The 14395-nt window shown below is 47.5% G+C and overlaps 1 protein-coding gene across 2 annotated transcripts in view; it reads right to left on the bottom strand.

Moving 5' to 3' along the window:
* Window positions 1-14395, bottom strand: part of LOC139265221 (sodium- and chloride-dependent neutral and basic amino acid transporter B(0+)-like) — a 115115-nt gene that overhangs the window by 17981 nt on the left and 82739 nt on the right. For both annotated transcript variants that reach the window (XM_070882146.1, XM_070882147.1), the window contains exons 11-12: window positions 13435-13534; window positions 11791-11900 (exon numbers count right to left, since the gene is read on the bottom strand). In XM_070882146.1, the coding sequence (XP_070738247.1) occupies window positions 11791-11900; window positions 13435-13534 (210 nt within the window). The remainder of the gene's footprint in view (window positions 1-11790; window positions 11901-13434; window positions 13535-14395) is intronic.

Genomic DNA, 14395 nt, shown 5'->3' with positions numbered 1-14395 from the left:
GTTGTTTGGCAGAAGCTGGCTGGGGAAAATCTGCTGGAACTGGGACGACATCCAAGCGCTTTCGTCCGTCGACGACACCGCATGTACCCAGGTTCTAAGCAGGTTCCCATCGTTATTCGAGCCAGGCATTGGAAGCTTCTCGGGAGCGAAAGTGCAGATCCATTTGGTTCCCGGTACATGACCCATCCACCACAAGGCTCGGGCGGTATCGTACAGGATGCGTGAAAAAGTGGAAATCGAGCTGGACAGGCTGCAACGTGAAGGCGTCATCGCGCCGGCGGAATTCAACGACTGGGCCAGTCCAATTGTTCCGGTACTCAAGGAAGATGGTACCGTTAGAATTTGTGGGGACTGTAAAGTATCGCTTAACCGTTTTTTGCTGCAGGACCAGTACCCGCTACCCAAGGCAGACGACCTATTTGCAACCCTGGCTGGAGGGAAGACGTCCACCAAGCTGGACCTGACCTCGGCCTACATGACGCAGGAACTGGAGGAGTCTTTGAAAGGCCTCACCTGCATCAACACGCACAAAGGTCTGTTTATCTACAACCGGTGCCCGTTCGGGATTCGGTCGGCCGCAGTGATCTTCCAGCGGAACATGGGGAGCCTGCTAAAGTCAGTTCCTTGCACAGTGGTCTTCCAGGACAACATATTGGTTACAGGTCAGGACACCATTGAACACTTGAAGAATATGGAGGAGGTTCTCAGTCGGTTGTATCGCGTGGGGCTCAGATTGAAACGCTCGAAGTGTGTTTTCCTGGCACAGTAAGTCGAATTCTTAGGAAGGAGAATCGCAGCAGACGGCATCAGACCCACCGACGCCAAGATGGAAGCCATCAAAAATGTGCCACGACCACAGAACGTGACGGAGCTGCGGTCGTTCCTGGGACTTCTAACTTTTTTCGGTAATTTCCTACCTGGGTTAAGCACCCTGCTAGAACCCCTACATGCGCTACTGCACAAAGGAGACGACTGGGTATGAGGGAATTCACACGAGGCTGCCTTTAAGAAAGCCAGAAACTTATTGTGTTCTAACAAACTGTTTGTCCTGTACAACCCATGCAAACTATTAGTGTTAGCTTGCGATGCGTCGTCATACGGGATCGGGTGTGTGTTACAACAGGCTAATGAATCGGGAACATTGCAACCGGTTGCGTATGCATTCAGGAGTTTGTCCAAGGCCGAAAGGGCCTACAGCATGGTTGAAAAAGAGGCTCTGGCGTACGTTTACGGGGTAAAAAAAATGCACCAGTACTTATTTGGCCTCAAGTTTAAGCTTGAAATTGACCATAAGCCACTCATATCGCTGTTCTCGGAGAGCAAAGGGATTAATACCAATGCCTCTGCCCACATCCAAAGATGGGCGCTCACGCTGTTGGCATACAACTATGTAATCCGCCACAGACCGGGCACAGAGAACTGCACTGATGCTCTCAGTTGGCTACCATTGCCCACCATCAGGGTGGAAATGGCACAGCCAGCGGACTTGCTCATGGTCATGGAGGCATTTGGGAACGAGAAGTCCCCCGTTACGGCCCGCCAGATCAGGACCTGGACCAGCCAGGATCCTTTACTATCCTTGGTAAAAAACCGTGTCCTCCATGGGAGCTGGTCCAGTGTCCCAGTGGAGATGCAGGAAGCGGCGCAAAGACGAGTTGTCCCTGCAGGCGGACAGTCTTTTGTGGGGCAATCGCGTAGTATTACCCAAGAAAGGCAGAGGCACATTTATTTGCGAACTGCACAACACCCACCCAGGCATCGTAATGATGAAAGCCATAGCCAGATGCGACGTGTGGTGGCCTGACATCGACTCAGATTTCGAGTTATGCGTGCGTCAGTGCAACACTTTCTCTCAGTTGAGCAATACACTCAGAGAGACACCACTAAGTTTGTGGTCCTGGCCCTCCAAACCATGGTTGAGGATCTATGTAGACTATGCGGACCCATTCCTAGGCAAAATGTTTTTGGTTGTCGTGGATGCTTACTCAAAATGGATTGACTGTGCAATAATGTCTGTAAGCACATCCACGGCCACCATTGAAAGCCTACGAGCCATGTTTGCCACGCACGGCTTGCCCGATGTCCTAGTCAGCGACAATGGGCCGTGCTTCACCAGTGCTGAATTCAAGGAATTCATGACCCGCAACAGGATTAAACATGTCACATCTGCCCCGTTCAAGCCCGCATCCAACGGCCAGGCAGAACGGGCAGTTTAGACCATCAAGCAAAGCTTGAAACGCATGTCGGAAGGCTCCCTGCAGACCCGGTTGTCCCGAGTATTGCTCAGCTACCGTACCAGACCCCACTCACTCACCGGGATTCCCCCAGCTAAGCTGCTCATGAAAAGGGCGCTTAAAACAAGGCTCTTTCTTGTCCACCCTAATCTACATGATCACGTGGAGGACAAGCGGCATCAACAAAGTGTTTACCATGACCGCGCAAATTTGTCATGTGATAGTGAGATCAATGATCCTGTATTTGTGCTCAATTATGGACATGGTCCCAAATTGCTCGATGGCACGGTCACAGCCAAAGAGGGGAGTAGGATGTTTCAGGTCAAACTGACCAATGGACAAACGCACAGAAAACATTTGGACCAAATCAAATTGAGGTTCGCCAACAGCTACGAACAACCTGAAGAGGACACCACCAACTTTGACCTTCCAACACACACACAAGTGGCAACTGACATCACAGTTGACCACGAAACTGAACTCATCATCCCCAGCAGCCCAGCAAGGTCAGCTGCCCAACAACCCAATGAAGCAGTGACCAGCTCACCCACACCAGCATTTGTACCGAGACGATCGACAAGGGAGCGCAAAGCCCTAGATCGTCTCACCTTGTAAATAAGTGTACTGTTGACTTCATGGGGGAGTGATGTTATGTATTTAACTCTTTGTAACCTGAATCTCACCTGATCACCAGAGGTCCCTGCTGTTGGAGTCTCAAGGGAGCACAGTATATAAGCAGGCCACCCACGAGGTACCTGCACTCTGGAATCTTAATAAAGGAGCTAAGGTCACACTTACTCATTACACACAATACTCAGTCTGACCATTTATTATGAGTGTAATGCTCCCAATTTGGTGTCAACCACAAATTTTGAAATTATATTTCCCATGCCCGAGTCCAAATTATGTATGTAAATGGTGAACATGGTGGTCCCAGCATTGATCCTTGTGGAACACCACTTCCCACATTATGCTAGTGTGATTAACTACCCTTGATCTGCTTTGTTTTAGAGCCAGCTTGCTACTCATTCCACTACTTACCCCTGACTCCACATGCTCAGCAATGAACTCATTGAATAGTGGTGCAGGCTCGAAGGGCCGAATGGCCTACTCCTGCACCTATTTTCTATGTTTCTATGTTTCTATGCTTGGACCTTCATCATGAGTCTATGATGTGGTACCTTACCGAAGACCTTTTGAAAATCTGAAAATATTGCATCTACTACGTTACCCTTGTCTAATCTTTGTTACTTCTTCAAAGAATTGAAAAAGGTTGGTCACTTCCCTTTTGAAATCCGTGCTGGCTATTCTTTATTATATTTTCATTTTCTAGATGTTTTTCTATTACACCTTTGAATAAATATTTCATTATCTTTCCTACCACTGACACTAAGCTAACTGGTCATTAATTCTCTGGACTTATGATTCCTATATTTAAAAAGGGAGCAGGCACATTAACTATCTCGCAATCTTCTAGCACTATTCCCTTTTTCACACACACGCATGCACATGCACAGACACACAGAAAGAGAGAGAGACGGAGAGAGAGAGACGGAACGAGAGAGACATGGAGAGTGAGAGATCGAGACACACACACACAGAGGGCGAGAGAAAGAGAGAGAAAGAGAGACAGAGAGAGAGACCCACAGACACCGGGGGGGAGAGAGAAAGAAAGCGAGACAGAGACAAGCACACACGCACTGAAAGACAGAAAGATAGAGAGAGACACACACACTCAGGGAGAGAGTGACATATGCACACAGACACACACAGCCACAGATACAGCGAGAGAGAGATGGGGAGAGAGAGACACACACATACACAGACACAGCAAGAGAGAGACATGGAGAGAGACGCACACACACACACACAAACACACACACACACACCACACACACACACAACGAGAGAGAGACACACACAGACACAGAAAGGCAGAATCCAGAGAGAGAGACACACATATACACACACAAAGGGAGAAAGAGAAAGACAAACCGACAGAGACACACACACAGCCAGAGAGAGAGAGGAAGAGACACACACACAGAGCCAGAGAGAGAGTCACACATATACACACACATAGACAGATACAGAGAGACAGAGAGAGAGCCATAGAGAGCAAGATACAAAGGGAGAGAGTCACACACACACACAGACAGAGAGAGAGCGAGAGAGAGACACACACACACACACACAAAGAGACACACCTGTGTAATAATGTCTCTGCTATCTCTATCTTAACTACTTTTAATATGTGGGGATGCAATCCATCTGGATCAGGGTTTTATTCTCAGTTTGGTTAGTTTATCAATTGTCTTTCCTCCTTTCCATATTAATTGTCTTTACATTTTTTTTGATCTCTTCATCTAAGGTCAAGTCTGTGGCAAATATTGAGGCAAAGTAATTATTTAATATATCTGCCATTTTGCTGTCATTACCACGGAGTTTATCTTGTGCATCTCTCAGTGGGCCAATCCCAGTCCTGGTTTCTCTTTTGTTATTTAAGTGACTGTTGACTACTGTCATGTATTCAACCAGCATTGTAACCCATGTATAATCTGACCTAAGTTGTACACTGTGAGAACACTGACCACTAGGTGGTGAACTTGTGGGAGATACTCATAACCTAGACCTTCAGATATAAAAGGGCAAGCTCCACCCACTTCCATCACTTGAGTGCTATGAAATAAAGGACAGGTCACAGACTGACCTTCTCTCAAGCATGGGCCTCGTGTGCATTTATACTGTATAGTAAGGACGTATCAATGGCGACAAGAAACCACGCGAGCATGGCCATGAGCAGAACAGATGAGAGGTACTGTGTTAAGGAATGGTTGGGACAGAGATTCAACATTGTTAAAGCAGCACACAGTTCTCTAGGCAGACACAGGGGCAGTCAGGGGCGATCGACTGGCAAGGGACCTTTTGTTTCAAACAGCAGCTCATGCTGGAGGCATGGAGGCACACACTCAGCCGGAGTTTGCAGAGGTGAGCAAAATACCTGCAGAAATTGCAGAAATGAACGCTGGGGGAAATCGCTGGAAGCTGAAGTTCAGCGAGTTCATGTGGAGCATGTATACAGTTCATACACCAGGACGCCACCGATAATGATGAAAGTGCTCCTCAATGGCATCCCAGTATCAATGGAGCGAGACACGGGGACCAGCTAGTCCCTGATGGGTATCAAACATTTGAAAAGTTGTGGCCGTCCAAGGCCAGGAGGCCAAAATTATCGTCGATTGACGCACAGCTACGGACTTACACAAAGCAGATCATTCCGGTGCTAGGCAGCGCCACGGTAGTCGTGACCCACAAAGATTCGGAAAACAGACTGCCACTCTGGATTGTCCCAGGGGACCGTTCCGCACTACTGGGGAGGAGTTGGCTTGCTGTCATGAACTGGAAATGGGGCGATGTCAATGCAATTTCCCCTGTGGAGCGAGTATCATGCTCACAGATCCTGGACAAATTTGACTCATTATTTCAACCCGGTATTGGCACTTTCATGGGGGCCAAGGTAGTGATTCACATAAACCCGGACTCCAGGCCAGTACACCACAAGACCAGAGCGGTGCCGTATGTGATGCGGGAAAAGATAGAAGGTGAATTGGACCGCCTGCTGATGGAAGGCATCATCTCGCCAGTCGAATTCAGTGACTGGGCGAGCCCGATTGTGCCGGTGCTCAAGGCGGATGGGTCTGTCAGGATATGTGGCGATTACAAGGCCACCTTCAATCGGGTGTCACTCCAAGACCAGTACCCGCTACCGAGAGCGGAGGACCTCTTTGCGATGCTATCCGGTGGCAAACTTTTTTCAAAATTGGACCTGACCTCAGCTTACATGACCCAGGAGCTGGCGAGTGAGTCGAAGAAGCTGACCACCATCACGACACACAAGGGTTGTTTGAGTACAACAGATGTCCGTTCGGGATTCGCTCGGCCGCCGCAATCTTCCAACGAAATATGGAAAGCCTCCTCAAGTCGATTCCAGGGACGGTGGTTTTTCAGGACGACATCCTCATTACGGGTTACGATACTGAAGAACACCTCCACAACCTGGAGGAGGTGCTATGCAGACTGGACCGGGTAGGGCTGCGACTGAAAAAGACGAAGTGCGTCTTCCTAGCTCCAGAGGTCGAATTCCTGGGGATGAGGTTAGCAGCAGACGGGATCAGCCCTAATACGTTCAAGACGGAAGCGATCCAGAGAGCACCCAGACCCCGTAACACGACGGAGCTGCATTCATTCCTGGGGCTCCTGAACTATTTTGGCAATTTTCTTCCCAAATTGAGCACGCTGCTAGAGCCGCTACACGTGCTCCAATGCAAAGGTCGCGAATGGGTCTGGGGGGACAGCCAGGAAAGGGTACGCAATTTGTTATGTTCCAACAATCTGTTAACGCCATATGACCCATGTAAGAAACTTGTGTTAACGTGTGATGCGTCGTCCTATGGTGTCGGGTGTGTGTTGCAGCATGTCAATGCCAAGGGTCAGTTACAGCTGGTAGCTTATGTCTCCAGAAGTCTGTCCCAGGCAGAAAGGGGCTACGGGATGGTAGAAAAGGAGGCGCTCGCATGTGAATATGCGGTAAAGAAAATGCACCAGTACCTGTTTGGCAGGAAATTTGAGCTGGAGACAGATCACAAACCCCTAACGTTCGTTTTGGCCGATAACAAGGCCATAAATGCAAACGCATCGTTCCGCATACAGAGGTGGGCATTCACTTTAGCCGGATTTGACTACACAATTCGGCACAGACTGGGCACCGAAAACCTCGCCGATGCACTCAGCAGGCTCCCACTAGCCACCACTGAGGGGGCTATCGAGCATGCTTCTGAGATGGTCATGGCTGTTGAAGCTTTCGGAAGCGAAGGCTCACCTGTGACAGCCCGTCAGATTAAAGTCTGGACAAATAGAGACCCGCTATTGTCTCTAGTCAAGAAATGTGTCCTGAATGGGGACTGGGCAGCCACGTACAGGGCATGCCCTGAGAAATTTAAACCATTTCACAGGCGCAAGGATAAACTCTCGATTCAGGCCGATTGCCTACTGTGGGGAAACCACATAGTCATGCCCCAGATGGGCAGAGAGGTGTTCATCAGAGAACTCCACAATGAGCACCCGGGCATTGTCATGACGAAGGCAATTGCCAGGTCACACGTTTGGTGGCCAGGGATAGACGCAGATCTGGAACTTTGTGTTCGCAGGTGCAACACGTGTGCCCAGCTGGGCAATGCGCCCAGGGAAGCCCCCCTTAGCCCCTGGCCATGGCCTGCAAGCCTTGGTCACGCATCCATGTGGACTACGCAGGTCCTTTCATGAGAAAAATGTTTTTGGTTATAGTGGACGCCTACTCCAAATGGATCGAGTGTGACATTTTAAATTCAAGCACATCCTCTGCCACGGTAGAAAGTCTACGGGCAATGTTCGCCGCCCACGGTCTACCGGACATCTTGGTCAGCGACAATGGCCTGTGCTTCACAAGCACTGAATTCCAGGACTTCATGGCAGGCAATGGAATTAACCATGTCAGAACGGCACCATTCAAGCCGGCCTCAAACGGCCAGGCAGAACGAGCAGTGCAGATAATCAAACAGGGGATGCTCAGAATCCAAGGGGGTTCCCTACAATGCCGCTTATCACGCTTCCTGTTGGCCTACAGATCCCGACCACACTCGCTCACAGGGGTTCCACCCGCAGAGCTACTAATGAAAAGGACGCTCAAAACCCGATTATCCCTTGTACACCCCACTATGAAAGAAATTGTCGAGAGCAGATGCCAGTCACAATATGACTACCATGACAGGAATGCGAGGGCGCGATGTATTGATGTAAATGACCCTGTTTTTGTCCTCAGCTACGCTGCAGGGCCCAAATGGCTCGCAGGCATTGTGGTTGCCAAAGAGGGAAATAGGATTCTGGTAGTTAAACTTACCAATGGACAAATCTGCCGCAAACATGTGGATCAAACAAAAAGGAGATTCAGCAACCCCATAGAAGAAGCAGAGGAAGAACACGATATAAAGTTCACTCCACCACAGGTGACCGAACACAGGAACCAAAGGGAGGAGAGCCCAGTCACTGTGGGCAGTCCGGACAGGCCTGAGGCACCGCAAACAGCAGACACTCAGGCCAGCGCCCAACAACCGGAGCCCCAACTCAGGCGCTCTACAAGGGAGTGTAAACCACCAGAGAGACTCAACCTGTGATCCCAATAAGACTTTGGGGGGGAGGTGATATCATGTATTCAACCAGCATTGTAACCCATGTATAATCTGACCTAAGTTGTACACTGTGAGAACACTGACCACTAGGTGGTGAACTTGTGGGAGACACTCCTAACCTGGACCTTCAGATATAAAAGGGGAAGCTCCACCCACTTCCATCACTTGAGTGCTGAGGAATAAAGGACAGGTCACAGACTGACCTTCTCTCAAGCATGGACCTCGTGTGCATTTATACTGTATAGTAAGGACGTATCAAATACTTTACTACATATTTTTATATTCCTTAATAATTTAATTTAATTTAATAGTTCCTCTTTGCTTCTCTAATTGTTTTTTGACTTCTGCGCTTACGTCTTCAGATACTTCGTGCATGCATTTTTCTTTAGTTTCAATTTTACCTTTATCTTTTTATTCATTCCTCATGATTCATTATTGGTTAGTTTTTATTGTTTTTAGCAGGATATTTTCTCCTGCAGGCTATTGATCACCATTTTAAATATTTACAACTCTTTCCCTGTCAATTCATTTTCCAGTTTCTTTCCCTAGTTCTATTGTCATCCCCTCAAAATTACTTTTTCCCCCCCAATCTATTACTTTGATCTTTCTCAAACTTTAAACCTTATTATGTTGTGATTGCTATTGACTGGACGATCTCCTAGGCTTACTTCTCTTATCTGCTCTGGTTCATTTCTCATCACTAGATCCAGCAGTGATTCCTCTCTTGTTGGGCTTCTTATGTACTGGATAAGAAAGGAGTCCCGAACACACTTAAAACACTCCATTCCCTCCCGCTTCTTGCCAATTTATTTGAGGATAGGTGAAGTCTCCATTATTATTATTCTATATATTTTACTCATTTCATAGATTGGTTTAGATATTTCTTCCCTTTCACTATTAGGTTGTCTGTCGAATACCCGTATTAGCATGATCAGTCTCTGGCCCTGAATTTGTGGCTGGGATGATGGCGATCTCGAGTACGCCGTTACACCACCTTTGAAATTGACTGCAACTTAGAGATTTGTTGCAGAATTTATGGTCTGTCAATTACAGCTCCGAATCTGGCTGAGCATCGCGCCCCCCTCCCCCTCGCCCCCCGCACTCCCCCCCCCCCCTCACTCTGCCGGGCCACAGAGCTGGCAATCAGTAAAATCTCGTAAATCATTGAAACTGGTGAAAACCTTGGCTCTTCCTTCGTAAAGACGCTGTTAAATTTCCCGCTAAAAGTTAGATGCAAAGGGATTAGGTGCAACTGAGGTTTTAACAGTGTATTGAATCTAAGGGCCTGGAAAACTCATTTTAATTTTGCGTAGTGTGAAATTTGCCATTTTAATAATTAAAAATTAAGAAACGTTTCAAAACAATTTAAAGTTTTTGCATCTTTATTTGAGGTTTGCCTTTCCCCTCTGTGAGAACCCAAATCTTTCTATTCCTATCGAACTATTTTTAAAAGTTATAACTTTCAGGGCTTACTTCATCATCATCATCATCGTCATAGGCAGTCCCTCGGAATTAAAATCTTAAAATGAGTCCTTAGGTGGCAGAATAGTCGAATACGAGAGCCACAGTCCCTGTCACAGGTGGGACAGATAGTCATTGAGGGAAAAGGTGGGTGGGACAGGTTTGCCGCACGCTCTTTCCGGCACTGCGCTTGATTTCTGCATGCTCTCGGCGATGATACTCGAGGTGCTCAGCGCCCTCCCGGATGCACTTCCTCCACTTAGGGCGGTCTTTGGCCAGGGACTCCCAGGTGTCAGTGAGGATGTTATACTTTTTAAGGGAGGCTTTAAGGGTGTCCCTGTAATGTTTCCCTTGCCTACCTTTAGCTCGATTGCCGTGAAGGAGTTCCGAGTAGAGCGCTTGCTTTGGGAGTCTCGTATCTGGCATGCGAATGATATGGCCTGCCCAGCGGAGCTGATCAAGTGTGGTCAGTGCTTCAATGCTGGGGATGTTGGCCTGGTTGAGGATGCTAATGTTGGTGCGTCTGTCCTCTCAGAAGATTTGTAGGATCTTGCGGAGTCATCGTTGGTGGTATTTCTCCAGCGACTTGAGATGTTTATTGTACATGGTCCATGTCTCTGAGCCATATAGGAGGGCGGGCATACAGCCCTGTAGACCATGAGCTTTATGGCAGTCTTGAGGGCCTGGTCTTCAAACACACTTTTCCTCAGGCAGCTGAAGGCTGCACTGGCGCACTGGAGGCGGTATTGAATCTTGTCGTCAATGTCTGCTCTTGTTGATAAGAAGCTCTCGAGGTATGGGAAATGGTCCACGTTGTCCAAGGTCGCACCGTGACTCTTGATGACTGGGGGCAGTGCTGTGCGGGGAGGACAGACTGGTGGAGGACCTTTGTCTTACGGATGTTTAGCGTGAGGCCCATGCTTTTGTACACCTCAGTAAATACGTTGATTATGTCCTGGAGTTCAGCCTCTGTATGTGCGCAGATGTAGGCATCGTCCACGTACTGTAGCTCGATGACAGAGGTTGGAGTGGTCTTGGACCTGACTTGAAGACGACATGCAGGCCGTGATCCTTACCAACGGATCCATTACAGACCCAATCCACGTCCGGACCAGGGTCAAACAGGGCTGCGTCATTGCCCCAATCTTCTTCTCAATCTTCCTCGCTGCCATGCTCCACCTCACAATTAACAAGCTCCCCGCTGGAGTGGAACTAAACTACAGAAGGGCTTACTTACTACCTTGTTCACTGTCTGAGATTTCTGCCTTTTGATTGGCTGCTTAGACAGCCTGTTGATATCACAGTAGTTTGAACAAGGGGACTCCGATTAAATGACATTGAATTGAATTCAAGGTCTGAAAACCAGAGGCTTTTGACAAAGGGATTGCGAGATCCATGTGCGGAGCATACTTCAGGACCAGCAGCTAATTTCTTTGCTTCACTGCTGACCGCAAATTCCAGACCGTTATCTCTAATTAATACAGCTAACCCCTCCCCTTCTTCCTTCTCTGTTGGATAGAATAAGTGTCTGCGTCCTCCTTTGCCACCTCCCCTAGGTTCGCCTTACCCTGCTGGTAGTCACATTCTCCACTTCCTGCGCTTTCCTGAGGTATGACTGGACTCTGGAGAAACTAGTTAGATATTCCTCCTCCTCCCTTGTGTAAAAGTGTCTCTAACTCACATTGTGGTTCTCAAAGTAGAGCCATGTCCTGCAGATGTGGTAATAGGTGACAGCCTCGTTATCCACAAACTCCCACCTACTGCAATTCCAACACACTGCCATTCCCGTGATAACATTTCTAATCTTTATTTATTTGTTTACACTATTAGTTAGCAATAATTTATTGAGCAACAATGTAACATCTCCTTACTGCCAGCAAGCACGGAGAGATAAAAAGCCAACATATTCTCCACCACAGCCAGAAGAGCCAATTCTTTTGCCCAATCATCATCTCAATGTCCTTGATGAATCTGTTTACCCCTGTGAAGAACAAAAGAGTAGTGATACATGATCGGTTGCTTTGTCCTGTCTTTATGGCAGCTTGTTTACTGTAGAAGTTCATCTCATACTGGGCCAGGAGGGAATCACACAGGATTTCCAACTGGATGAGTAATCTCTCCCCATTACCAATGAAGGGAAAAGGTTTGTACAAAATGCTGAAAAGCATGATCTCACTCTAGAAAAGGCTCATGTATTCGATCATTGCTGAGATGTACAGGTCCCATTATCAGAATGGGGGAGGATGGACTTTCAAAGAGAGGGGGGAAAATTGATTATAGCCGGGTTTGAGGCGGTAACATCGACTGGGTGAAAGGTTTAGCGCCAGGCGGTATTTAATACCTGCGGTAGCGTTATTGCCTTGTAGCGCCCTATGAGTGGAGTGGAGCACTACGGGAAGCATTCCACACTTCTCTCAGGGCTAAACTGGAATCGCGGGAGCACTACTGAAGTTCTAGCGATGTATCCTAGCGCTCAAAGGGGAGGTCAACTGGAGCATCTGAAAAGTTAAAAAAAAATGTAAGGGAGCTAATTTGAACAACAGAAGCGCCGCTAATATCACTGTGTCTGGGTCTGGGCGATAACCCTTTATCGCTCCGTTATCGCCCTCGCGTGCACTAACAGGTGCCGCTAATCTATTCTGTTTTTAGCCCAGAGTCCTTTGCCGTGAGCTGTTGTTTCATAGCCTGGGCATAGCTTACAATGGGATGTTTAGTTTGGCTCTTCATTCCATGCCCTCCCGAGATGCCGAGTGGAAAAATGAGGTGTCTCCTGCAACAGATCATATTGGGCTGTTGAAGTGATGTGTCTGGGACTCATGGCTGCAGTCACACATTGAGTCATCTTACACTTGTGGAGCAGGTCCTGACCTGAAGATTAGCAAATGAATTCCAGAACGTCGGAAGAAACATCATGAACACACTGAAGCAGGACCTGTCCTGTTGTTCTAGCTGCCTGGATTGTTAGGAGAAACTGGTAATTGACTGAGTCAAGCGGCAAACAGCTGTTCAACACGGGGTGATGTTGTTTGAACAACATCCAAAAAAACACACAAAAAAAAACCAAAATACAAAAAAAAACACAAAAAACCCCACAAAAAAGGGCACTCGTTTGAAAGTTTTGGAGTTTCTCCCCTTTAATCAGGGGACACTTGATTTAATTGTTTATTTTTGTTTTCTACAAAAGAGTTGTTTGAACAACATCCCGTCAGCAATTAGCATGAAAATGGCTGCAGCAAAATTTACCCCAACAACAACCAGTTGTAACCCAGCAAGAACAAGGGGATCACAGGTGAAGGATGCAGAAGGCACTGCCTGTCTCATATTGGCCTTTGGAACCAAATGGAGAAAGAACTAAGAACAGCACCTGAATTCCCATCATCTTCAGATATGAAAGACTATCTACATCACATCACCCTGTTCAATTGTATTTTGTTCTGAAGAGACCTGAAGACCCACACAAGTAATTTTAATTGAATTATTTCATTTTGTTTCAGTGCTTTCCCTGTTGCACTTACCATAGATCCAACTGAGACCGATGAGTTCCAGCAGAGCTGTTATAATGAGGCCCCATCCAACACAGAAATTATCAATTAAATTCATCCAGTAAATCCCAGCCTAAAATTTAAAATGGAAATTGTAAAGGGTGGAGCTTGAGAAAACCATAACACTCTAATATCAAAACAATGGATTACTGGAATATGAACAATGTGTGCTTTTGCTCGAGTCTAACCCTAACTTGACAATGTTGTCAGGTTCTGTATTTAGTAACAACAGATGGGGAAGGGTCAGTCAGTCCCACACCATCACTGCACAATATTAAATAGATGGAAAAACAACAGGACAACACACAAGGGGGGAGAGATTCAGTTGACTAGCACCTCAGTTAGACACCTGGAGGGGCGATAACTCGTCTCCAATTGCTTACCGCCCGGCCGCACAGCTTGCTGCACCCGCCGGGAAATTTGCTTCCGGTTTTCCAGCGATGCAAAACTCTACTGGCTCACTGCCAGATCATGACGTCAGTCCTCGTGCAACAACCTGCTAACACCCCGCTCGCAAAATTAGGTCTGGCCGCCTCATTTAGCGTCCTCCCCTAATCATGTCGGAGAACCCTGGCGGTCCCACCTTCCGTACTCAATACCTGCAGACTATTTAAAAGGACGAGGCAGAACATTAATCGAACGTCACGTTGACTGTGCGTGAACGTTCAACTTTGGAGTGGCAGATTTATCTGACATTACAGGGTCGTTTCAACTTGAGTTTAACAATTGAATGGATGGATTACTAACTCGCCAGCGTCACCTGCTACATGCTCTTGTTAGGCGGCGTCAAGATAGAAGAGCTGTTGGCCATGTCAGACCATGAATGAGGAGAGCCCCTAGATGTAGGGGCAGGAGGCCTTATCCCCCATGGTTTACCGGCAGCAAGGTTCATACCTCGACCTGTCAAAGAAGCAGTGCTGACAGAGATATGCCA

Source organism: Pristiophorus japonicus, chromosome 6 (assembly GCF_044704955.1).
Source record: "Pristiophorus japonicus isolate sPriJap1 chromosome 6, sPriJap1.hap1, whole genome shotgun sequence".
Taxonomy (NCBI): domain Eukaryota; kingdom Metazoa; phylum Chordata; class Chondrichthyes; family Pristiophoridae; genus Pristiophorus; species Pristiophorus japonicus.
The sequence above is the reverse complement of the archived record's forward strand: the minus strand, read 5'-3'. Positions and strand labels throughout refer to the sequence as shown.